The 25,995-nt window shown below is 45.8% G+C and overlaps 2 protein-coding genes across 7 annotated transcripts in view; both read right to left on the bottom strand.

Moving 5' to 3' along the window:
- The window catches only part of MYO5C (myosin VC), an 88,233-nt gene extending 76,248 nt beyond the window's left edge, over window positions 1-11,985 (bottom strand). For all 3 annotated transcript variants that reach the window (XM_084894049.1, XM_084894050.1, XM_084894051.1), the window contains exon 1: window positions 11,820-11,985. In XM_084894049.1, coding sequence (XP_084750175.1) covers window positions 11,820-11,846 — 27 coding nt within the window. In that variant the 5' untranslated portion in view covers window positions 11,847-11,985. The remainder of the gene's footprint in view (window positions 1-11,819) is intronic.
- Window positions 11,986-14,422: 2,437 nt separating this feature from the next.
- Window positions 14,423-25,995, bottom strand: part of MYO5A (myosin VA) — a 182,691-nt gene continuing 171,118 nt past the window's right edge. For all 4 annotated transcript variants that reach the window (XM_084894025.1, XM_084894026.1, XM_084894027.1 and 1 more), the window contains 3 exons: window positions 22,981-23,155; window positions 20,609-20,689; window positions 14,423-20,346 (listed from right to left, as the gene is read on the bottom strand). In XM_084894025.1, the coding sequence (XP_084750151.1) occupies window positions 20,194-20,346; window positions 20,609-20,689; window positions 22,981-23,155 (409 nt within the window). In that variant the 3' untranslated portion in view covers window positions 14,423-20,193. The remainder of the gene's footprint in view (window positions 20,347-20,608; window positions 20,690-22,980; window positions 23,156-25,995) is intronic.

Genomic DNA, 25,995 nt, shown 5'->3' with positions numbered 1-25,995 from the left:
ACCCTGGAGTGACAAGAGTGCCCTAAAGGGAAGACCTGAGCACTGCCTGCAAGCGCTGCAGCAGAGATTGGGTTCACTGCTGATGGACCATGGGGCTCTGGGCCAGACCCTTAACTTCTTGGGCATCCTTTTTCTCATCCATGAAATGGGTACGACAAGGCCTACCTCACAGATTTGCTGGGAGGGTAAATTAGACACTGTACTTGAGAGCACTCTGCAAAGTGCTGTAGAGGTAATGTCACAGCAGCATGATCCCCATCTTGCCCCCAAGGCCAGCAGCCCAGGGTTCCCACTGTGGGAAATGCAAGTCCAGATGGAGCTGCCAAGCTCAGTTCCCAACAAGCCATCGCTACACCCAGTGCTGATGTGCAAGGCTCCAGGCAGAACCACACTGCTGTGTACTGGAGTGTGTCCCCTCCAAAATCCATGTTAAAGGCCCAATTTCCAATGTGACTGGAGACAGGTCTTAAGGAGATAATTAAGGCTAAATGAAGTCATAAGGAAGGCCCTGATCTTTAGGATTAGCGTCCTTATAAGAAGAGACCCCGGAGAGCTTGCACACATACAGAATCTTCACCTGACGCGCTGCCGGAAGGCATGTGAGGAAACACTGAGAAGGCAGCGTCTCCTCCCAGGGGGAGAAGTCCTCTCCAGACACCAACCCTGCCAGCCCTGCAACAGGACTGCCCAGCTTCCAGAACTGTGAGAAACAAGTTGTTTAGCACCCTGGCTGTGGTATAGTCTTACGTCAGCCCAAGCCGATGAATACACAAGCCTAATAATTCACATATTAGGAAGAGTGTGGTCTCACACTCCAAAATTTAGCAGTCACACCTGAATGTTGTTTGAGATAAAGCCGAGGTGCCCAGTCTGTGTAGCTGAGTGGATGAATGTCGACCCAAGAACCAGCAGGTCATGGTTCGATTCCTGGGCAGATCATGTGCCCAGGTTGCAAGCTCAATCCCCAGTAAGGAGCACGCAGGGGGCAGCCGATCAATAATCCTCTCTCATCATTGATGTTTCTCTCTCTCCCTTTCCCTTTCCCATTTCCTCTCCCTCTCCCTCTCCCTTCCTGTCTCTGAAATCAATAATAATATATATATTTTTCAAAAATCTTTATTGTTGAAAGTATTACATATGTCCCCCTTGTTCCCACACTGTATCCATGTGTCATGCATATGTGCATGCATATATGTTCTTTGGTTGATCACTTCTCACCTACCCACCTTCCCCGTCTTCCTTCCACATTCTGTTCTTTGCTTCTATGTTTCTAGATCTATTTTGGCCATTAGATTCCACATATGAGTGAGATTATGTGATACTTGTCTTCCTCTGACTGGCTTATTTCACTTAGCATACAGTAATACTCTCTAGGTCCCTCCATGCTGTCTCGAAAGGTAAGAAATACTTCTAAAAACTATATATATATATATATATATATATATATATATATATATATATATTTGAAAAATAAGCATAAGATGACTGACAAATGCTTATATATATATATGAAATTGGTTGGATATCAATCATGACTCCCTAAGTTATTTGGGTTGCTTTAATTGACAGCTAGTTAACAGCAGAAACTTGTTGAAATGTAGCATGGGAGGGTAAGACCTGAGAGAGGGAGGGAGAGAGAGGAAGCATGACTTGGCAGCAATGACACATACTCAAATACACCCCTCCCCCTGCAAATAGGTGGACAGAAGCCTAATAAACACACACAGACACACACCTCTCAGACACAGACACCCACACTCTATGCATCCTTGTTGCCATGGGCTACCATTTTCTACCTCAGGTCTGCTACTGGAGGTATTTCTTACTAAGCTCATAAAGCTGAAATCATTAACAGAATATTCCAATTTATCATGAATTGGTCTCCGTAGGATTTTAGAGCTGAAAGGGCCCATGAAGGTTGTCTACTCCAGGTGTTCTTCACATAGCGCAGAAAGCTGACTTCAGTGAAACGGGAGAAAGAGGAGAAAATGGAGGTGTCCAGGCAGGAGCCCAGAGGGGGCTGTGGCTGAGGTCTGTCAAGTCCTCCACGGAAGCTGGGGTCTGAGAAGTAATGTTCAAATCCCTCAGCCAACCTAAGCCTTTGTTTTCCTGATCCCTAACCTGGAGCCCAGAGAGGTCAGTAACCCACCAGTTACCACACAGAGAGTCTCTAGGGGAGCCAGGGCCAGGACTCCTACTTGAACTACTTTTAACTACACGAGTCTGGCCCTGAAAACAATTCTGATCTCTCTGAGCATGTGGGGGTCTGCGGTGCGGACACATTCCTGGGACCAGGTACAACCACCTGCTGAGGGCGCACAGATCCTCCCAGCACTCAGGTTACATTTGTTCCACTGGTTTATTTCAGCTCAGAGTAGTGCTAACGGTAGGTACTATTAGGACGTGTCTGCTCTCTTCTGGTGTGAACACAGTGGCCCCCTTGGTCCCCTGAGTTTCCGGACTCCCCACCCCCTCCTGGGCCCTGTGCCTCTACCGACAGCGCTGCCAGTCATTTAGGCTGAAACCCAGCCTGGTAAGTAAACACACCAAAGTTTACCGAGTTCCACATAAGTTACACCCATTCGGTCCCTCCCTTCTTCCTCTCATTCCTTTACCCACAAGGCAACACTTCAAAGCGGAGGAAGAGCGAACTTTACAGCATTTGGACAAACACGCAGTTCCTGCAAACAATGTGACTCGCTCTCATGTGATCTCCCAGTGTAGTTCCTTTTCCTGGAGCAGGAGCCACTGACTCAGGCGACCCTCTGGGGCAGGCCCATCTCCCACACCTTCCCTGGGACTCTCCCCTCCCCCCCAACTCCCGCCGGGCCAGGGGACTGTGGTGTCCCCAAGCCATCGGAGGCGCGGGAATGAGGCAAAGGCACTGACCCTTAGGAAGTGATATGTTCCCAGGAACGTGTCCAATCCGCATACCCCACATGCTCACGTGAGAGGGAGCAGCATCTTCTCTGGTTGCCCCCATCCTTTCTCTCCTCCCTGCCCCCCGCCCATTTGAGGGGGTCTACTGGCATCTGCAGACCTCACGGGGATCACGGAATGTCACCGGTTTCCTCCTCAGACACCTCTGGCCTGGAAGGGACTCCACACATTCTGGATCAGCCAGACCAGAGTGGTGACCCAGCGCTCCCTCTCTCCTCCTCCTCTTCCCTCGTTCCCCAGGACCCTTCTTAGGTCTCCTTTCGTGCCTCCCAAAGTCTCTCCTGGTCTTCTCACAACACGGCTTCCAAGACCGTGTACCACTGAGTCCTCCAGCCCAGCTCTCCCCATGGGTCTAGACCACAATCCCAATTGCCTTCTAGACATCAACCCCCAAATGTCCTCAGATACAGATCCCAAGCTCAGGTTATGCCTGTCTTAACCAGCTTTCCTCCTGGGCTCACCTCTTGTGAATCCGCCCCCAGTCTGCTTCCCACCCAGACCCCAGCAGTTCACAGAGCGCCCTGAACACTTGGAGTCCTTCCACCCCCGAGGCCCCCTCCCCTCCCCAGCCCTGAGCAACTGCAGCTGAATCAGCTCAAAACCCCCTTCTCTGTGGCACTTCCCCTGGCACCATCACCCCAGGCAGAGTTGAACGCTTCCTCTACCCTTCCCAGGTTTTCGGCTCACTTCCATCTCCCCCATTAACATTTAGACTTAAAGAGCCTTGTCTTTTTGTCCTAGAACCCAATACAGTGATTTGCCCCTACTAGCACTAGATGTTCAATGAACATCTCTGAACAAAAACTTGAATTTGCAGTAGTTCAGTTGCATCAATGAAAGGCTAGGTGGTAGTTTAGTCTTTATGTCCCCTCCCCCCCCCTTTTTTTTCTTACTCTTTTGAACCACCCATGTACAACACAACAGATAAATCTAGTTCTCCAGACTTGTTGATGATCTATAAAAATCTAAAAGGCTGCTTAGAAGAACCAAAAGGAAAGTCATTAAGCTGAATTTTGACCTGAGTTTAGCCACAGACCCCAGACTGCTAGTCAAGACACTTCAAAATAAAAGTGCTGCAGGGGGGAAAAAAAGACACTTCACATCTGAATTTAAGCAACACTTCAGTGAAGATGTCTGTGATTTCCTCATGCACAAGTGAAAGAAACAAACAGTTGAAGGATAATAGAATCTGTGAATCTGTGGCTAAAGGCAGTCATAGCCTGAGTTCTGATGAATGAGTGAGAATATTTTAAGGAAGGTCTTTAGAGGTGCCATAGAGTTCTGGTGCCTCATCTCCACTCATCACTTTCACCAACATCTCAGATGAAAAACAACACGTGTGCATCAAACATCAGATGAAGTGTTATTAGCCAAGGATGGTCAGGACTGCTAACCAATCTGCAGAACACTAAACAACAAGTTGGAAAATTTAATAGGGATACATGTAAAGTCCAGTATACAGGTACCCCAAGTCAACAGTATTATAATAACATCGATATTAAAAAACTTTTATTAAGCATTGTGTGTCAGGTATTTTGCTAAGGATTTTACACAGATGATTTAATCCTTACAATGACTGGAAAACCTAAGTCCGTTTTATGAATGTGAAAACCCAGAAGGTTAAGTAACTTGTATGACGTCACCCAGTTATCAAGGGGCAGAACCAGACTCAACCTCAGCCAACACCTACAGGAGCAGCTGTCCTTGAAACACAGAATAGGGACTTACTGCTGCCTGCACTGAGGGCAATCACAGCAGGGTGCACCCCACACTGCCACGGCACTCATGGCTCAGCAGGCCAGCTCCAGAAAACTGCCCACGGAGCTAAGACAGACACCAGGCATTGAAACTCCCCCAGAGGAAGGCGGCCTTGGTGCTGAGGGTCTGGAGGGATGCTGTAAGAGCAAAGGCCGGTGGTGCTGTCACTCTCCCCAATCTCTCAGCCCCGCCCACGTGGCACCTCAGCAGCTGTCAAGCCTCTGGGCTTCCTTCCTTCTAAACATCTCCATGTCTTCCACTCCTGGGGCCACAGCCTCAGGTCCCCACCTCCTTTTGAGGCTATCTCATGCCTGGTGCCTGTCTTATAGCGTCAGACTCCAGTCCTCCACTTCCCTCACTTCAGCCCGTGACCATGCTCAGGCGTCCCCTTTCGCCCTCACAGATCTACTGAAAGAGAAGCAGTGCCAAGGACCTCCTAGTGGTCAAACCTAATGACCCTTTCTTGGCCTTCACCCTCCCTGACTTTTGGCAGCTATAAACCAACTGGCTGCCCAGTCTTCGGTTACTGACACATGGACTTCCTCCTTGGTTTGAAAGGAAGAAGGCCACATATAAACATATATTACATGTTTATGATCACACAGCATATACAATTTCTGTGCCCTCATTTTTTTATGGAACACAAGCATTTCCCCCTATTTTGCTAAGAACTCTTCGTTAAGTAGCATTTTTAATGGCTTCACACTACTCTATCCGGTGGGTCTCCTATAATCCACCAAATTCTACCCCTTTTGCTGTACACTGGGTTTGTTTCCAGTTGTTATTAGAAGAAACGATGTGATAAACAACCCGGCATAAGGGGAGGCAGCTATGAAGTGGATGGACTTCCCACCAGTCCTCTGTGTGGGAGGAAGGTCAGCTCTCTTAAAGAGGAAGGAGACGATAAGGCTGTAAAACCAAGGGGATGGTAGTGGGAGGTGTTAAGAATTTAGGCATTTAATCCTGGCTCCATCACATCTATGGAACCTTAGACAACTTAACCTGGGTCATTTGTAAGGCTGGGATACTGGTTATTCAGATTAAGTGAAAGAAGGCACATAAAGTTTTAAGGACAGTATCTGGCACATAAAAAGTACTCAGTGACCGAGATAAAAGTAACCATCATCAACATCTTCATTGTCATGCCCGTGGCTTTTTCTGAGAGCAGAAAGACTCATTCACTCATGCATGCACACATCAAACACATATTGGGTGCCCAGTGCTCCATGTTCTCTAGAAACTCTTGGTCATCAGGGGAGACCGAGAGCTAATGAGCTGTTAACAGTCACAGTAACGGTGCCCCTTGGAAGTCAAAGATTTCTCAGACGAGCCCTGCTCAAATGGAATCTGGAAGGTTCAGGCAGGGGTGAGCAAAGGAGAGACAGACAAACATTTCAAGCAGGGAGAGCCCAGGGGCCCAGGCAGAGGAGTGCACTGAGAGGCAGCAAGAAGTCGGTGCAGAAAGCAAAACAACAGGAAAGCCCACTGCATGGGAGAACATATTTGCCAACGTTAATTCCGATAAAAGTTTAATTTCTAACATTTATAGGGAACTCATACAATTTGACAAAAGGAAGATAAATAACCCAATCAAAAAATGGGCAACGGACCTAAATAGATACTTTTCGAAAGAGGACATAAGGAAGGCCAAGAGACATATTGAAAACATGCTCAAAGTCACTAATCATCCGAGAGATGCAAATTAAAATGACAATGAGGTACCATGTCACATCTGTCAGAAAGGCTATCATCAACAAATCAATAAATGGCAAGTGCTGGTGAGAATGCAGAGAAAAAGGAGCCCTCGAGCACTGCTGGTGGGAATGGAGAATAGTATGGAGTTTCCTCAAAAACCTAAAAATGAAACTCCCATTTGACCCAGTGATTCCACTTCTAGGAATATATATCCAAAGAAACTAGAAACACCATTCAGAAAGGATATATGCTCATAACAATACAATTCACAATAGCTAAGATTTGGAAACAGCCTAAATGCCCATCAGCAGATCAGTGGATTAGAAAACTATGGTATATCTACACAATGGAATACTATGCTGCTTTAAAAAAAGGAATTCTTACCATTTGCAGCAGCATGGATGGAACTGGAGAACATTATGCTAAGCGAAATAAGCCAGTCAGTGAAAGAGAAATACCACATGATTTCACTCATTTATGAATAGTAAAGAACATTATAACCTGATAAACAAAAATATTGATACAGAGGCAGAGATGCATCGAACAGACTGTCAAATTACAGCAGAAAGGCTGGGGAAAGGGGAGGGAGGTAAGAGATTAACTTGTATGCATGCATATAAGTAAAACCAATGGATGCAAAACACTGAGGGTCAGGGCATGTATGGGAGTGGGGTAGGGGGGACAATGGAGGGATATGAACATGTGTAATACCTTAATCAATAAAATAATTTTAAAACAAAGAAGTCAGTGCAGCATGTGCCTAGGCAGGAGCTGGTGGGCAGGGGGCTGGGAGGTGAGGCGGAGAGGCGGGACCTCATGGCCAGTTAGCGAGTCTGAAAGTGACGGAGCCTCTAGAGGCCTCACGAAGAGAATGACCGGACTGGTTTTCCCAGCGGGGAACTGCTGGGTAAGCGCTCTGTACGTTTCTCAGGCGTGTCGCCAAACGGCACTGGGAAAGAGATGGGCCGATGTACACTTTCCCCGAAGCAACTGCTGCTCTCACCACTTCCTCCCAGGAGTCCCTGTTTCTCGGAACCTCTCTTCCTCGGTTCCAGATGCCGGCTCTCCTGTCTCCTCCTCCCTGTCCTGGCTCTAGCCCAGGCCCCTCCGCGTCCCTCCCTCCCTGGTCAGATTTCCCTGTCTTCGCCCTCTTCTCTCCCTTGGTGAGGCCCGCACTGCCTGGGCTCAGCTCCACCTCCGGGCACAGGCCTCCTGGCCCGTCCTCCGGAGTCCACACCAACCTGCAACCGCCTGGAAGCCCCACCACCGCAACCCCTGGCAGGGATTTGCCTCAGGACTTTCCTAAGAAACATCCCCGCCTCCTGCTGTCCCTCGTTGTGTCAATGGTGCGCCCCCACTCCCAACCATCCAGACGCTCACCTCCATGTCACCCTTGCGGGTCCCTCTCCCGCACACACGCCAGTCCGGTCTCTCCCCTCACCTGTCTCCACATGCTCTCCGGGCGCTGCCTCATCCTCTGTTTCCAGTACCGCAGCCCTAGGTCTCTCCCGGGCGGCCAAGCTCACCTGACACATCAGCAATGCGATTCTGGCCTCGGCACAGAGTCCCACAGGCCCTGCCGGCACTCCCAACCTCCTAAAGCACTGCCCTTGATCCTGTCTCCCTCCCCCCTTAAAACCTTCCCAGGAGTGTGAGGCCCTGGCCTACCTCTGGCTGCCATGACCCTCCCCTTCTGGCTCCGTTGCCCACCATGCTCCTCCCTGCCTTCTACGCCTTGGCAGGCTGGGTGACATGTCATTTCTCACTTCTCACCAATCAGAAAACTCCTTGAGAGGCAGGACTATCACTTAAAAACCCACACAATACTTTCTGACCTTCCCCAAGCATAAAGTTTTATACACAGAAAGTGCCCAATAAATATTTTATGGGAGAGAGTACCTGTCTTCAAGAGCTGGGCAGGAAGAGATCAGACAGAGGCCAGGCAGGTAACTGTGTGAGGGGGTGACTGGGGCAGCCAAGCCACCATGGGGTTGGTGTGGCTGCCACACAGGGAGCCCTGAATGGACAGCCCACCCGCCACCCTACTGCAGGGTCTCTATTTGCTGGGGTGCAGAAATGAGTTTCAGGTTGTTTTAAAACTTTGTGTGTCTAAGATGGTGTGTGGGTTAAATGTGGCTAAGAGTCTCCAGTCATTTGACTTAGGCCAATCCTGTGGGCTGACATTCTAGGACAATCGGCTAGATCTTTAGACTCAGGAGGGTGGATGAGGGGTGGGGTGGGGGAGATGGGGGGAGTGGTAGGGAAGCAAGGGAGAGGGTTTAGATTTCATCTAAGAAAGAAATCTTTGATTTCACTTATATGTGGAATCTAAAGAACAATGTAAATGAACAAACAAACAGAAACAGACTCATGGATACAGACAACAGACTGATGGTTGCCAGAGGGGAGGGTGGTTGGGCTGGGTGGAAAGGTGAAGGGATTGAGAAGTGCAGGTGGGTAGTTAGAGGATAGCTGTGGGGATGTAAAGTACAGCATAGGAAATGTAGTCAATAATATTGTAATAACTATGGATGGTGCCAGGTGGGTACTCAAAATACTGGGGGAAACCCTTTGTAAAGCATATGAATGTCTAACCACTATGCTATTCACCTGAAAGTAATACAAAATATTATTGAACGTAAACTATAATGAAGTGTATGCTGCCCTGGCCAGGTAGCTAGGTTGGTTAGAGAGTCATCCCAATATGCCAAGATTGTGGGTTCCATCTCTGGTCAGGGCACATACAAGAATCAACCACTGAATCATAAATAACACCTCCCTCCTTCTCTACCTCCTTTCCTCCCTATTTCTCTCTCTCTCTCTCTCTCTCTCTCTCTCAAGTCAGTAAATAAATTTTAAAAATGAAGTGTGTGTTGATATGGAAAAGAATAGGAAAGAATATATATTACCATTTTCCTTCTCTGAAAATGTACACAGTATACTTTGTAGGTTTTAAAAAATATATTTTGCCGAGACCGGTTTGGCTCAATGGATAGAGCGTCAGCTTGGGGACTGAAGGGTCCCGGATTCGATTCCGGTCAAGGGCATGTACCTTGGTTGCAGGCATATCCCCAGTGGGGGGTGTGCAGGAGGCAGCTGATCGATGATTCTCTCTCATCGATGTTTCTAACTCTCTATCTCTCTCGCTTCCTCTCTGTACAAAATCAATAAAATATATTTAAAAATAAAATAAAATAAAATAAAATAAAAAATATATTTTTATTAATTTCAGAGAGGAAGGGAGAGTGAGAGAGAGAGAGATGGAAACATCAATGATGAGAGAGAATCGTTGATTCGCTGCCTCCTGGGGATCGAGCCCACAACTGTTGCATATGCCCTTGACTAGAATCGAACCCAGGACCCTTCAGTCCTACGGCCAACGCTCTATCCACTGAGCCAAACCACCTAGGGCTACTTTGTAGATTTTTTTTCCTTGTGAGAGAAATAGGGTAGGGAGAGAAATGTGGGAAAAGAAAAATTGAGTATATATATATATATATTTTTTTAATCTTTAACGAAGTAAGCTCTCTAAAGCCTAAACAGGCAGCTACACAAACGGAGGACCATGCACCTCTGAAATTGAAGGGGTGACTCCCCGTCTGGAAGGAAGGCGGCAGCCTAGGGACACCTGTGTCTCCTTGGGCACAACGTGGGTAGGGGCAGCCATCAAGGCTCCTCTGGCTCCGGAGGATTCTCAGATTCTCTATCCATTCAAGCTCATCTCTAGAAAACTCTTCCACATCCGTTTTCCTACACTGTGCCTGGTCCGAGTTAGCATTTCATATACGGGTGGACAAACGTAGGTTTACAGTTGTAATACAAATAAATAATACAATAATTAATAACCTATCTACATAAAATCCCAGCAACCAGATGGTGGAATGACCAGAATGACCGGAATGACCAGTGGCTATGACACACACTGTGGCATCCAACAAGCCTGATCCAGGCCCCAATCAGGCCTCTCCACCCCCCTCGGCCGGCCTGGCCCCCAACACCCCGATTGGGGGCAGGGCTGGCCAGCCAATGGCCCACAGTCTCTCCTCCCCATCAGCCCAGCCTGATGGGCCCGCATCCGGGTGGGCCGGCCAGACCCCACCTGTGCACGAATTCATGCACCGAGTCTCTAGTCTAAGAATAAACTCTGTGTTTCATGTACTCACAACTGTAAACCTACATATATTTATGAGGCACTTGATGATAGGGAGTGGGAGGGATTGTTACTTAAAATGGGTTAACAGTTTTCTCTGTCCTCCAAAGTATCTTCCAAGAATAATTTTGTTCAAGTTTTTTTGTTTGTTTGTTTGTTTGTTTGTTTACCACCAGTAAATTGAAGACCAAAGAAGCACTGTTGGCTATCTGATAGCTCGTATTCTCATTGGTAAAACCTGCCTAGAACAGAGGCAATTCAAACACTGTCCGTTTAGAACACTAGTTAACGGGAGCACATGCATTAGAGGGGAAAACGTCTGTTACAAATTAAACAAGGTAGAAGAAAAAGATTGCTTGGGCTACTGAAATATTTACGTACAACTACTGTTTCCATCTATAACAACAATGTCTTTAAATATAAAGATGGGGCATGTGTCAGGAGAAATGAATGGGCTGCAGTCTCATCAATTTGAATCCTGAGGATGAAGGGTATAGGAGGACCTGGCTTTATGGCGATTGAAGTGGGTTTTTTTCCAAAGGTCCAACACTTTTTCACACTTTTTATCCCAATTATTAACCAAGGCCATCTAAGAAAGTTCTGGACACTGTGTGGGAATGCCATCTTTCCCACCTAAATTGTGGAGCCCTCGGCCCCCACGGATATGCTCTAGTGATTCCTGCGGTCAGGGGTGGGTATGGAAGGTGGTTTACAAACTGCCAGCACCACATCAGTGTTGGGTGAGGAGCCTGAGTCGGCACCTGGGTTCCTAGAAGCCCCCAGCGTGTAGGGTGAGGCCTGGGCCACCCGGCCAGGCAGGGGCAGCTCCGGCCTCTGAGGAACTTAAACACGCGTGCCGGCCTCCGGAAGACCCGGCAATTCCAGAAAGCAGCCCCCAAAGCGCTCCCACACTTCTGAGCCCAGCGATCTGAGGCTCCCCGGAGGTCCGGGAAGACGGTGGATGCGCTAATTCTCCCGCGTCTGAGGTTTCTGCGAGCCCGCGGGCAACAGATCGCACCTGTGGCTCAGGAAGAGGGACGAGCGCCGCGGAGACGGCCCCGGGACTCTCGGTCTTCCAGTCCCGAGGGGACCCAGGCGTCAGGGGCGCCTTCCCCACGGACAGGGCCCCGGGTCCTCGGGGGCCGAGGCTCCCCGCGCCCTCGTCCCCGGGCTCCGCGGCCCCTCGAGCAGCGGGCGCGCCAGGTGCACGGGTGGCGGCACAGGTACAGTCAGCATAGGCGCCGCCGCTTCCCTCCAGCCCCCGCCCCCGCCCTACCTGCGTGTACAGCGCGGCCACCGCCATGAGCGCAGGGGCCTGGGCAGCTCGAGGCCGAGACGGGGCAACCGGGTGACCGGGCGACGCGCGGCTCTGAGGCCCGGGAGGTGGCGGTGCGGGGCGCCACGGGCAGCGCCGGGACGTCCTGCGGGAGAAGTTTCCTGCGGCTCCACCAACTTTCCCAGGAGGGCGGCGCCGATTGGTCCCTCCGGCCCGACTCCTCGCCGCGATTGGCCGGGGCGGGGGCGGGGCGGGGCGCGACCCTCCCCCCGGTGCAGTGGTCCCCCCCGCCGGCCGAGCGCCCCTCCAGGAACCAGGCGGAGCGCCAGGCGCCGCCTGCCCGCGGGAAGCAGGTGCCTCCAGGGTTGTCCCGCCGCGGCTTCAGCTCCGTAAGCCGCTGTGTGTGTACCGTCCAGAGCAGAAGGGTATGACCATTTCCATAGAAATCCCAGGAGAAGCAACAAACTTGTGAGATCTCGTTCAGCCAGGTGACCATATTCAAAATAAAATATAAAGACGAGTAGCTTTTCTTTATAACCACAATAACCATTTAGAAAATACGAAGAAAGGATAATAGGAAAATAAGGTATGTATAATATCAACGGAAATACGAAGTGTCCAGAAATTACACTAACAAAAAAGCACTTGGCCTTTGTGGAGAAAATGTTTAAATTTCCCTTCGTGGGCATAAAAGAAGACCTCAGTAAAATGGGGAGACGTGTGATTTTCATGGATGGGGATATTTCATGTTGTACAGGTGTCAATTCTACCCAAATAAATAATATATAAGCGTAATATATTTGGAACAAAAACCCTAGCAGGACTTTTGGGAAATTGTACAATTATTTGACTTTTTTTTTTTTTAATGGTCAAAAGTCCCATCCTGGTTGAGCACCAGCCTCTGGGAAGTGTGTGGATTGCTGGAAAACTTCTGCAAGATGGCTAAGCCATGTTCTGTAGTTTTCAGTGTACAAGCCTGGCACTTCTTTTACTAACTTGATTCTCAGGCGTATTATTCTTTTTTATGCTATTATGAATGTATATAAGTTCTTTCTTTTAAATATATTTTATTTTTTACAGAGAGGAAGAGAGTCAGATAGAGAGTTAGAAACATCTTGAGAGTCACAGATCAGCTGCCTCTTGCACACCTCCTACTGGGGATGTGCCCACAACCAAGGTACATGCCCTTTGATTGGAATCGAACCTGGGACCTTTGAGTCCACAGGCAGACGCTCTATCCACTGAGCCAAACTGGTCTCGGCCTTTATATAAGTTCTTAATTTCATTTCCCAATTGTTTATTGCTAATATATAGAAATGTAATTGATTTTATATATCTTGTGACCTTTCCTGAATTTATTATAGAAAATTTTTGTGGATTCCTTAGGATTTTCCACAAAGTGCCATTTGCAAATGAATACACTTTTTAAAACTTTCTTTTCAGCGTAGGTGCATTTATTTTTGTATGTGCCTATTGAGTTGGCTAGAACCACCAGCACAATGTCGAGTGGCAGTGGTAAGAACAAATAGACATTCTTGCCTTGTTCCTAACTTAGGGGGGAAAGTATTCTATTTTTTGTTTGTTTGTTTTGTGTTTTGTTGTCATTAATTATAAGGTTAGCAGTAGGTCTTTCCATACATGAAGTTCCTCTTACTCCTAGTTTGTTATATGTTGTTTTTTTTTTCAATATTGAATGGGATTGATATATTTTTCTCTTTTTTTCTCAACCCATGATTGTTAATCTATAGACAGCAATACAGTTGGGCCATGTTATGTTTTATTGCTTTTTTGTTTTTTCAATCCAGTTTCACAATCTCTGCTTCTGGTAGAAGTGTTTAATCCGTTCACATTTAATGTAACCATTGATGTGGTTGGATTTGAGATTTTTTATTTTTTATTTTTATTGATTTTTTACAAAGAGGAAGGGAGAGGGATAGAGAGCTAGAAACGTCGATGAGAGAGAAACATCGACCAGCTGCCTCTTGCACACCCCCTACCGGGGATGTGCCCGCAACCAATGTACATGCCCTTGACCGGAATCGAACTTGGGACCTTTCAGTCTGCAGACCAATGCTCTACCACTGAGCCAAACCGGCTTCGGCTGGATTTATGATTGACATCTTTTCAATAAGGCTCAGGTCTTTTTTATTCCTCTGCTTCTCTTTTACCAGTATTTGTGGTGATGGATTTTTTTTTTTTTTTTTTTTTTAGTGGACCATTTTAATTCCTACCTTTAAAAGAACTATATTTCTTGAGTTAATTTTTTAAAAATCCTTACCCAAGGATATTTTTCCCATTGATTTTTAAAACAAAGTGGAAGAAAGGGATGAGGGAGAGAAACACATCAACTGGTTGCCTCCCACTTTGCCCAAACATGCAACCAAAGTATGTGCCCTTGTGTGCTGTTTAATCTCCAAATATTTAGAGATTTTTCAACCATTTTTCTTGTCATTGAGTTCTAGTTCAATTCTGTTTTCGTCTGAAAGCATACATTATAGGACTTCTATTTTTTAAATTTTAAAGATGGTCCAGAATGTGGCCTATGTTGGTATATATTCCATGTTTCATGTGTTGTGGATTTATTTATAAGACACCAACAAAAATCCTTTATATCCATATCTTTATTTGAAGAATTTTCTATAATAGCTAGGAGAATACAGCATTAATGACACACATTTACTAAGTACAACATTAGACAACTACAAATTTAGAGCTTAAATGTCAATCTGATATTGTTTTGGTTTCCATCTTAGCACTAGGTGATATCTAGTGAAAAACCCATGTTTCAAAGGCTCTTGTTAAAATGAGGTGAATTATTAACTTATTTTTAAAAACTACATGTGAGATATGCTGGGATGGGTTTCCTATAAACCTAGAGTTGGTTGGTAATTCCTTCATTTCTCAGAACTTCTGCTTCCTTCTTAATGAATACTGTACCTAAAAACTTTTCCAGGTCCAAGAAGAAAAACTGTTTGGAAAATTACAATGTTCAATTTCATTTTAGTTAAACCGTATAACCATTTCACAATAAATTAACAATTTAAAGTTAATAATTAAAATACAATATGTTAAATGTCATGAGCTCATTTCTGTGCAACACTGTTAAAGCAATTAGAATTTCCAACAAAAATGTCAACCTTACTCCAGGACTCCACAGAAATACATAGCTAGGAATCATAAATTACAACACACATATCCACATTTAATGTGTGAAATATCAGCATTTTTTTGGGAAAAATAAATGGCTCAAATGATTTAGAAAGCCTGAAATGTGAGCTAAAATCTTACAATATATGGCAACAATAAGACATTTGAAATTATTGACTCTGAAAAATGCTTTAAAATGTACTCACCTACCAAGCATTGAATTATACATTCCAGTTTCAACTCAAAAACATTTTTCTTTCAAATAGTTCAGGCAATATTACAGTACTAAAAAGGTTAGTCACTTCAGATATTTATGACTCTACTAACACCCATTAAGTTAAGCTAATGAACATTTTAGCTAGACCGAATTATAAAATTAAAAAATGTATAAAACACATTTTGGCAGATATGTCACACAGTACTTTTCTGTTCCTGATCTTCTGAAAACCCACTAACTCCAGGCTGATTTAATTTAGGGTAATGCAATGGGTTCAAATTTATAGCACTTTTTCATGTTTTCAACCTTTTATAGTACCGGGTTCTTAAAAAATATTTTTAAAGAATGCCCATGAAAAGTTTTACAGTGGTACTCTTTACCTTTATTTATTAAGAAAAGGCTGGTGGAAAACAAGTCATTTAAATACTACCAAAAAATCTAACATTTCTTCCATATGTTCATTTGCTTTCTTGTGACACAGAGTCCTCCCTCCCCTTGACCCCCAAACTCAGGAAGGCTTTCTAAGTCCACATTCCATCGACTCTGAGATTGTTGCTGCCTCAGAGTTCTACTACCTGTTCGGAAATAACAGAAAAGAAAGGAAGAAGGAACGGGTGGGGGAGGAGCATGCAGACTCTGGGAAAGGAATTAGTGGTTGGAGGCCACACCCAACCAAAACCCTCACAAGACCTTGAGAAACAGGGCTTGATCTTCTCTCCAGGCAAGACATCCCTGTACAGAGGAAAAGTTTTGGAGAACTTAAGGCAGCTCCAGGAGGGAAGGGAGCAGGGGTTAAGGCGGCCCTCACAGCACGGCCTGAGAAGAAATGACGATGCCCTTATCCACGAACGGAGGCCACAGCAACACACAGCCTCCCTAACACGCATGCATACAGCACACCTCCTAGCCGCAAAGCAGACACTGGCAGCATGCACACACAGTAACATCTAAGCACACCCTGACTTGTGCACCGCCGGACGGGGGATGACTCTCAGAAGCACCCATGGGCCTGGCCTGCAGCTGCAGGTTCCCCAAGGGCTGCCCAGCTCCCTGGTGGCTCTCACAGCTCACCTGTTGGCTCTAACAGAGGGGGTGTGTGGAGAGTGACCTTCCTCATCACTTTGGGAGGCGTTCACTGCTTTCCGTCAGGCTGAGACAGCCTGCTACTAATTAATGACCTACACACAGAGCGTTGCACCCTGCAAGGGAGCACTAGGTAATTACAAAGCCACGCCTAGTGGTAGCAGGCAACTGTGACAGAAAGAAAACCACTGGCTCTAGGCGCTGTCTCATTAGCAAAAGGAAGTCGACATTGCTCATTGCTCAGCTCCCATATGCCAGCTGCCAACTCTGATAAAGAGAAAGAGCAACTCCTGCTGACCCGGGGCACCCCACAGGTGCCGAGGAACAGATGTGACCCCAGGACTTGCCGCTGCTGTGGGGAGAGCTGCTGGGGTGGAGGGCTGCGGGGCCTACCTCCCATATCACCATCAGCAGATGACTTAGCCACAGTTCTACCCTCCGGTGCTGCTGTGAGGATACAGTGAGGTAAGAGAAAGCACGCTGGAGGAAAGCAGAGCCAGATGCGAGGTATGTTCTACAGGAGAATTTAAAGGTCAAACACTAATTGTTGCTGTTTTATCCTAAGTAGTTGAAGTTACCCAGAGGATACTTGATTATGCCTCCTGGGCAACTCTATGAACTGGTGATTGTGTGTGTTTGAGAGAGTGAGTTGAGAGAGAGAGAGACTTCTCAGATGGTGACAGTTGCCTCTTTACCTAGGGTTACCAGGAAAGTAATTTCTCTAGTCACTGTACTGAGATTCTTAATAAAATATTTTCATAGTTTCCCCCACTGTTATGAACAGATTTGCTCTATATTATACACTATTACCCTGAAAGAGCCAACTCTCAATTATCCACTGAAATAAAGCAAATCATACTAACTGATCCCAACCCCCAAATCTCCTTTAAGTTGGCTTTGGAATATATAGATATGTACTTTTATCCTGACAAAAGAAGTGTCAGGTACATGGGGATTTTTCAAAACTTCCAAAGAAATCATGAAGCCACATTTGTGGATCTTATACCATATTCTTCTTTCCCCATCATTGCAGTTACTCTCAGGTGGATCAAAGCCTTAACCTAAGAAAAGCTACAAGAAGGGAAACTGCTTCTTATTTTTCAACTTTGAATTCCAAGGTGCGAGCTAATCTATCAATAGATGTGAGCGAGCGGGGAGTTGAGTAGTGAGAAGGGCTTAAGACAATGAACTGCTATTCTTTCAAGATCTTTGAATTCCTAATGTGTGTCACAGAGGAATTACGAAAAAGTAAATTAGTGATAATGTTAAAAATGTACTACAGAGGAGGAGAACAAGTTTTACAGACTAGCCTCCAGGCGGGCCAGGGGGCAGCTGAGGACTGACGACATCCACTGCTGCCTTCAATGCAGTCAGAGCGGAGATGGAATACACGGATTGCTCGACGGAAGGGGGGGAGCGAACACAGGGGCAGGTGGAAGCTGCCGGAAGTGTGTGCAGCTGCATGAGAGTGTGGATGGACAGGGCGGGTGAGCAGTCCTCAGAACAGGGTTGCATCCTCAAGTAGCAGCCGTTACCAGGCCCTGGGGCCCCTCCTTCAGGTACTCTTGTCATGACCAAAGGTCTTCAGGCTGCTAAGAGAAGTGAATTCCGACCCCCACCTGGGTCCTGGGAGCCTGGAGCCCAGGAACAGCAGAACTCTGTGGCCGTCCCTGAACAGGCCCTCCGGCCCAGCAGGACAGCAGTCCGGGGAGAGACCAAGGCCTCGACAAGAGATGCTTCAGGACGCGAGCTGTCTGGGAGCAGGAAAAGGGGCTGCAAGGCAGCGGGAGCCACGGCGCATCTTGAAGACCTGACGAGACTGAGGGTCGCATGGACACGCTGCACAGGGCGGAGCTGGGGAGGTCGGGGGCTTCGGTGGACAGCCTACCGCTGGTGGCATTTTGTGGTGAGCCTCTCCCCACTCAAGTCCCCCTCACACTCTTAGACTATGACACATTCAGTACGAACCATCTGGTTATAAGTTCATTGTTCACTGAAAACCAGTGACAAACCAAAAACTGAGAGAATCTGATTGAATTAGTAATGTTTTGGGTTGGTTTTGCAAATAAATGTATCCAATTGAATATCACAGTATGTGATTCAATAAAAATCACCTAGACCTATGAATTTTCTAAAAGCATGGGCACAGATCATGCACATTGAAGAAAGGTTATAACTAAACAGACTTGTGATAGTTTTATTAATCCCTCAGACTTAACAGGCACTGAACACTGGTCTCTACATCAGAGGATAAACTTATTGAGGAACTACAGCTCATTTCTCTAAGATCTGAGCGCCGAGAGGAGAGGTTAGACGTGGAAGGGATCTTAAGAGTCAGTTGTCCAATCCTCTTATTTATAAAAGAGGAATCTGAGACCCAAATAAGTTAACAGATAGTATTTATCTTTTAATAAAGTCTTTATCACTGGTTCTAAACTGTTTGACTTCCATTAATAATATTGCACATATTTTAATAAGATGCATTTTTATAAACCATCTGGGAGTTAAACTATATAAATCTATGATTGCAATGAAGAACCAGAGTTTCTGATGAAAGCTAAGGAACTGTATTTGCACAACCTGAAAGCTTTATGTATAAGATTTTTAAGGAAAAATGAAGAGTATGTTTAATTAAAATTTAGGGATGAAAACATAGAATCTGGGTCTTATGAAGCCCAATTCTCTGTAAAATTCAGCCATCTTCTAATATTTCTTATATAAGTCAAAGTATTTCTAACACGGTGCTCTTTACAGTATCTAGCGTTACTGAGAACATTTATAGAAATTGCAAAGGCTAAAAAAAAATAATCATAATTATTCATTACACACCTTCTTTTGCATAATTTATAGGATAATCAAGGTTTTAAGACCTGAATCATGAATATTCTGACAATGCTCTCTAGATAGTGACTGAGATTAATTCTTACTAATTAAGAAGAAAGGAAACCTGTCAAGGTTGACTATATGCATTGCAGAAATCAGATCTGGGAACTAAAAATAAGTCACTTTACAGAACACTGTACCCTGATGTGGTATCCACCAGGGAAAAATAATGAGCACACCACTGTAATATGTCCTGAATAAATAGACACCAACAACTGCCGTTCTGTCTAATACTACCCCTGAATGTCAAACATTTTGTCATATTACTACATGACTTCCCAGTGTCTGCTACTTGTGTAGGTGAATCTACAGATGTTTGCAAAGAATCCAGTTAAAACTGATCTGATTGTACTGTAAACAGAGTCGATAAAAGAGAAGCTTATTGTCGTAGTACCTAACAAGAATACCGCTTACATGTTGAAGAACCAGTATGTAGCAGCAGCTTAAAATGCTCAGGAAACTACAGTGCAAATGGACTTCTATGTGATACAGCAAAACAGCATTTTCTTAATATCTCTACATCATAATGACACATAAAGGATGTTACTTGTCCAGTTATTATACCTACTGTAGTTGATTTCTGTGATCCAGTTCAACATCACCATGATTCCTAAACTGATACGACATGTACTCAATAGTGATTATCTTCTGGTTATACAGAGTACGTTCTCTGTGGGTACCTTCCTACCAATCACTCATATCTGGAATTTATGGTTTTTTACACCATTTAGATGTAGTGCTAAGGATTTAAAATAAATGCTGGCAACTCAAGATACATTTCCCCCTTCCTTCCATCATACACCTGCATGTGAACTCGGGGTACCTAATGAGCAAGGGTGGGCGGTGCTACAGGTAACAGCACGAGGGAATGTGACTTTCTTTCCGAGGTGATGAAAGTATTCTAGGGAGATTTCCAGTTAATAACCTCTTGTTTGGAAGATAATGACTACATCTTCTTTAAAGTGTGTTTTCAGTAGTTGACTGGAAATAAGGGGTTCTTATTTCAGGCAAGAAATGTACTGTCCTTTTGCCTCGATGTGGCTTTCAGACCCGGGAGATGAAGCCCAGGCCCAGGCTGGCTGGGATCTGGATGGTCTCCAGGGCGAGGGAGGACGGGTTGAAGGGAAAGGTGACGGGAAAGATGTGTTTAGCATCCATGAGCAGCTGAGGAGAGTCCTTCCTGTCTCGTAAACGCATCTAAGATAAAAAAACAAAAACCAAAAAAGTGGAGCATCAGTTCTTTGAATCTATAAAGATAATTTTCTTCTGCCAAAAATCCTACCCAAAATTCCCCAACTAATGAAGAATGTTTACATTTGTTTTAAATTAACTTCATTTTCCCAATAAGCTGTTACAAGAAAAACTTAATGCACTGTAAAAATATGATAAAAATTTTAAAAAATTATCCTTCAACAAATTGTAAAATTTCCATTAAAAAACTGTGTTTGAGCGATCTTACCTGTATAGTACGAATAAATGACACAGAGACTCTTTCTTCAAACTCATTAACTGGCGTATACAAATTCAGCACTTTGACAATCTGTGAGAAATAAAATGATCAAAGTTTTCAACATATAGTCAAGTGCACTGGGGCTCATAATGTAGAAGACCGAAAAGATCTCAGTGTAGTTTCCATTCCTCCCAGGGTTGGTGGGGCAGGAGGGGAGATGAGATGGTCTGAGAGCACAAATATTTTTACTATTTTAATTTTTATAATAAAAATGTATTAATCTTTGTACATTTTAAAGAGAAATGTAAATTTGGGAAAACATTCAAACTGTACAAAAAGAACAAAACATAAAAAGCAAAAGTGGCCAAGACCGGTTTGGCTCAATGGATAGAGTGTCGGCTTGGGGACTGAGGGGTCCCGGGTTCGATTCCGGTCAAGGGCATGTACATGGGTTGAGGGCACATCCCCGGTAGGGGGTGTGCAGGAGGCAGCTGATCGATGATTCTCTCTCATCGATGTTTCTAACTCTCTATCTCTCTCTCTTCCTCTCTGTAAAAAATCAATAAAATATATTTAAAAAAAGAAAAAAAAAAGAAAAGAAAAGCAAAAGTGCCCCCACTCCCATCCTCCCAGTTTCCCAAAGTGGCAATTTTTGACAGGATCCTTACTATCCTTCTAGTTGCTTTCTGCACATACTCTATGTGTAACCTCTGTGAGCTTTCTATGCTAGGAGATATGTGATGAACACTAAGAAAGACAAGAGTAAGCACAGAAATAACTGGGCAAATGAGAAGTGGGCATGCGGCTGCCGGTCCTCAGGGTCCTCCCTTCTCTGCTCCCTCCTTAAACTCAATGCCATGCCTGATGGGCCCTCCTCTGAACAGTCAGTCAGTTATCGCCCTCAGCACTCCTTCAGACACCTCACCGCTGAGCTCACTAGAATCCCTTCCAGCAGAATCAGCTGGGCATACCTGTCTTTCCTTCTAAACTTACAGTTCCTTTTCAGCAGGGATTGTCCCTTATTTATTGAGTAGAGGCCCGGTGCACAAAATTCCTGCATGGGGGGAGGGGAAAGAGGTGGTAGTGTCCCTCAGCCCAGCCTGTACCCTCTCCAATCTGGGACCCCTCTCACAATCCAGGACTGCTGGCTCCCAACTACTTGCTTGCCTGCCTTCCTGATTGCCCCTAACCGCTTCTGCCTGCCAGCCTGATCAACCCCTAACCACTCCCATGCCAGCCTGATTGATGTCTAACTGCTACCTTGCCAGCCTGTTTGCCCCCAACTTCCCTCCTCTGTTGGCCTAGTCACCCCCAACTACCTCCCCTGCAGGCCCGGTGCCTCTCAACTGCCCTCCCTTGCTTGCCTGATCACCCACAACTGTCCTCCCAACTGCCCTCCCCTGCTGGCCATCTTGTGGTGGCCATCTTGTGCCCACATGGGGGCAGGATCTTTGACCACATGGGGGCAGCTATCTTGTGTCAATCTGCATATTACTCTTTTATTAGATAGGATAGAGGCCTAGTGCATGGGTGGGGGCTGGCTGGTTTGCCCTGAAGGGTGTCCCGGATCAGGGTAGGGGTTCCCTTGGGGCATGGGGTGGCCTGAGTGAGGGGCCCGTGGTGGTTTGCAGGCCAGCCACTCCCAGTGGTGACCCAAGCAAAGGCCCTGGTAATTGGAATTTATCTACCTTCTACAATTGAAACTTTGTAGCCTAGAGCGGAGCCAAGCCTCCTGCTTGTTCCGTGGCTGCTACCATTTTGGTTTGGATTTGTTTACCTTCTATAATTGAAACTCTGTAGCCTTGAATGGAGGCTTAGGCCGGCAAGGGCAGGTGGAAAGCTTGGCTTTTTCCGTTGCCTGGGAAACACAAGCCTCCCTCTTGCTCTCTGTGGCTGCAGCCATCTTGGTTGGGGTTAATTTGCATACTTGCTCTGATTGGCTGGTGGGCATGGCTAGTGGGTGTAGCAGAGTGATGGCTAATTTGCATATTACTCTCTTATTAGGTAGGAAGTGTTTCCCCCAGCAACAAGTGTGGCCCCTTGAGATAGGAACTCAATTCAGAAACAAGAATTATCTGTCTTAAAATAGAGAAGTTAAAAGACTTATAAAATAATACAGAAAATTACTTTTGGAACACAAGCTTCATAGCAGGCCTAGGATACTAACCCCTCAGAGCAGGGGCTCTTTCATTCTTGGTTGTATCTCAGTGCACTAAAATGTGTGACTTCCTGGTATAATCCTACTTCAGGAGCTGTCAGATATATGTCTTCTCTGATACAGAGAAGTCAGCTCAGACGAGAGTAATTGCTAGAGGACTTCTTTTTCCCCCTAATGTCACCCATGACGAATGTGAAATGTCAAATGAGGGAAGGTGTGTTACCTGGGCAGTAGTTAAAGCATTGCACATGGAGCAGATGGCTTCTGCATCATCATCTGTTTTCTTTTTTACTTGCAGAAGCTGAGCAGCTTGAATGAGAGGTTCCAGGGTTTCTTTAGCCCCACTGTTCATCAGATTCTTGTCACGCAGCCATTCTTCCAGTTGACTGACATTGTACCTGTGGGGGGTTGGGGAGAGAGGGAGAGGGAGAGGGAGAGGGAGAGGGAGAGGGAGAGGGAGAGGGAGAGGGAGAGGGAGAGGGAGAGGGAGAGGGAGAGGGAGAGGGAGAGGGAGAGGGAGAGAGAAGGGGGGAGAATGCAAATTTACTGAATGTTGTCATAAATGCCTTAATTTTCTGTGTATGGCTTTGTCAGGAATTTGTTAAAATGACAAGCAGTATTCTTGTTTGCTTTTCTTAAATCTTATCAGCTATGCTTAAAAATTATCATTATAAGAAGTCATGAGGTTTATAATCACAATTATAAAAGAATAAACGACTAGAGAATATAATTATCTTTAATGCAAGATAGAAAAGTAGCCATTATAGCAAAAATTATGAAGTGAGACTGGCTAAAAGATAAGACAGAACATATTATGTGGCTGTGCCCTCCTTAAACAGCTGACCAGAAACACTTTATAGTTTCTCCTACAACTTCAGAGGTGAGAAGTAATAATTCTTTAAGTCTTCTCTCTTAAGTCCATCTGAATAATAACACCTCCCTCCACCCCATACAGACACTCTGTGCTCCAGCCTTCTTTAGGGAAGAGCGTGGATAATGGAGGCAGTGGCCCAAGGAAGCTCAGGGAAGGGAGGAGAGAAAGGCAAGTGGGGACCACCGGAAGAGAGGAAGACCCCAAAACTACATGGGTGCTGAGGTATCAAAAGATGGCCAAGCAAGTAACAGTGGTTTTTAAACTAAAATGAGGTAGATGGACACACAATCAGAGTGAATAATCACGCTAACAAGAGGAATTATTAGGTGCTGCAAATGTATAAATAGCTTATAGAGAAAGAGATTCTTCTATCTGAGGTAAGGCATTAGCTTCTCAAATGTTAACTATAATGGATGTGGATCAGAATGGGAAATCTGAAAAGAATGCCAACATTTCCTGAGACTGAGTAACTAAAGACTTTTGTAGGAGAATTCCTGCCCCCCCTTGGTGAATTTTCTAGCTGTTTTAAAATAAATTAGTTATAAAATAAGTCAATTCTATTATGATAATGAGGTAATGCTGAGGAGTAGTTGGTATCAAACCGAGTGCAGCTCTTCCTAAAACACCAAGTAGAACATTTCAAATATTAGTGACTCATTAAACATGCTCTTGTTGCCACAGTACAGAAATGTATTTTGTTAAAATAAATTTCCAAGAGCAACCAAGCATTATAATTCTTCATTATAATTTGACTAGTGATCGGGTGCATGAAATTAGTGCACATTAAAAGGGGATTAATTTGAGGAAATAATTTAATATTGCTATATGCCCTTTCTCTATAATAGAAGTGTCAGAGATGAAAGAAAATTAGTAAAATGTATATGAAAATCTTCCTCCTGTCAGAGTCTGGGACTCACCATGGGACCCAGAGTCAAGTCCCCGCCCACCCACGTGCACCTCAAAATCGCATGAGTCCCAGACCAGCTGCTCCCCTCTCCCCTGTGCTAGATCCAACCCGGCCAGTCCCACCCTTGTCAAGCCATGCCGGGCAGGGGGCGTAGCCTCAGGTCCCCTGGCCTGGGGCCTGGACAGGGGGCATGGCATGAGATCCCTCAGTTCAGACTGGGGCGTGGGCATGCCTTGAGGTCCCCCATCAAGCCCTGTAGCCTCAGGTCCCCCGGCCCAGCACCAGGAGTGGGGGTGCAGCCTCGGGTCCCTCATCAAGCCCTGCTGGGTGGGGGGCATGGCCTGAGGTCCCGTCAAGCTCAGCCAGGCAGGGGGACACAGCCTCAGGTTCCCTGGTCTGGTGCTGGGGCGGGGGGCACAGCCTGAGGTCCCCTGTTAAGCCCTGCTGGGTGGGGGGTATGGTCTGAGGTTCCCCAGCCTGGTGTCAGGGAAGGAGCAGCCTGAGGTCCCCTATCAAGCCCCACGGGGGCGGGGGCGGGGGAGGGTGTAGTCTCAGGTCCCTGCTGATTGCTTGTTAAGGCTCTTTATGGGTGCAGCCATCTTTGTGATGGAGTGATGGTTAATTAGCATATTCCCTCTTTATTAGATAGGACATTTTATTTATTTATTTATTTATTTATTTATTTATTTATTTATTTTTTAAATGTATTTTATTGATTTTGTACAGAAAGAAAGGGAGAGAGATAGAGAGTTAGAAACATCAATGAGAGAGAGTCATCGATTAGCTGCCTCTTGCACACCCCCTACTGGGGATATGCCCGCAACCAAAGTACATGCCCTTGACCGGAATCGAATCCGGGACCTTTCAGTCCCCAAGCCGACACTCTATCCATTGAGCCAAAACGGTTTCGGCATAGATAGGACATTTTATTATTGTACAATTAAAACACACACAAAAGCCCTAGCTAGTTTGGCTCAGCCCTAGCTAGTTTGGCAACTCGGATAGAGAGTTGGACTACAGACTGAAGATTCTGAACAAGGGTGCATGCCTGGGTTTCGGCTCAGTACCCAGTAGAGGGCATGCAGGGGGCAGCCAATCAATGATTCTCTCTCATCACTGATGTTTCTCTCTCTCTTTCCCTCTCCCTTCGTCTCTAAAAATCAATAAAAATATATTTAAAAATAAATAAAATACACACAAAAGAAGAGGAAGCAACTATCCCATCTTTATGTATTTTTCATCATCTTTCCAATCCCTCTGAAGACTTAGCTTAGCCATGAGTGGAACCTGCTGGAGGCACAGCACAGCGGAGCAATGATGACTGGGGAGAGGGCCAGCAGGTGGCAGGACATGGCTCCATGCCCACACTCCCTTTGCTGGGTGGCTGTGGCCCAGACAGACATCAGGTGCACTGACCTCAAGCTAGCCCTCAGCTCCCCGCACGCTGGCAGGCAGTC

Source organism: Pipistrellus hanaki (assembly GCF_964339955.1).
Source record: "Pipistrellus hanaki genome assembly, chromosome: 1".
Lineage (NCBI taxonomy): Eukaryota > Metazoa > Chordata > Mammalia > Chiroptera > Vespertilionidae > Pipistrellus > Pipistrellus hanaki.
This window is presented reverse-complemented; position numbering and strand designations above follow the sequence as displayed.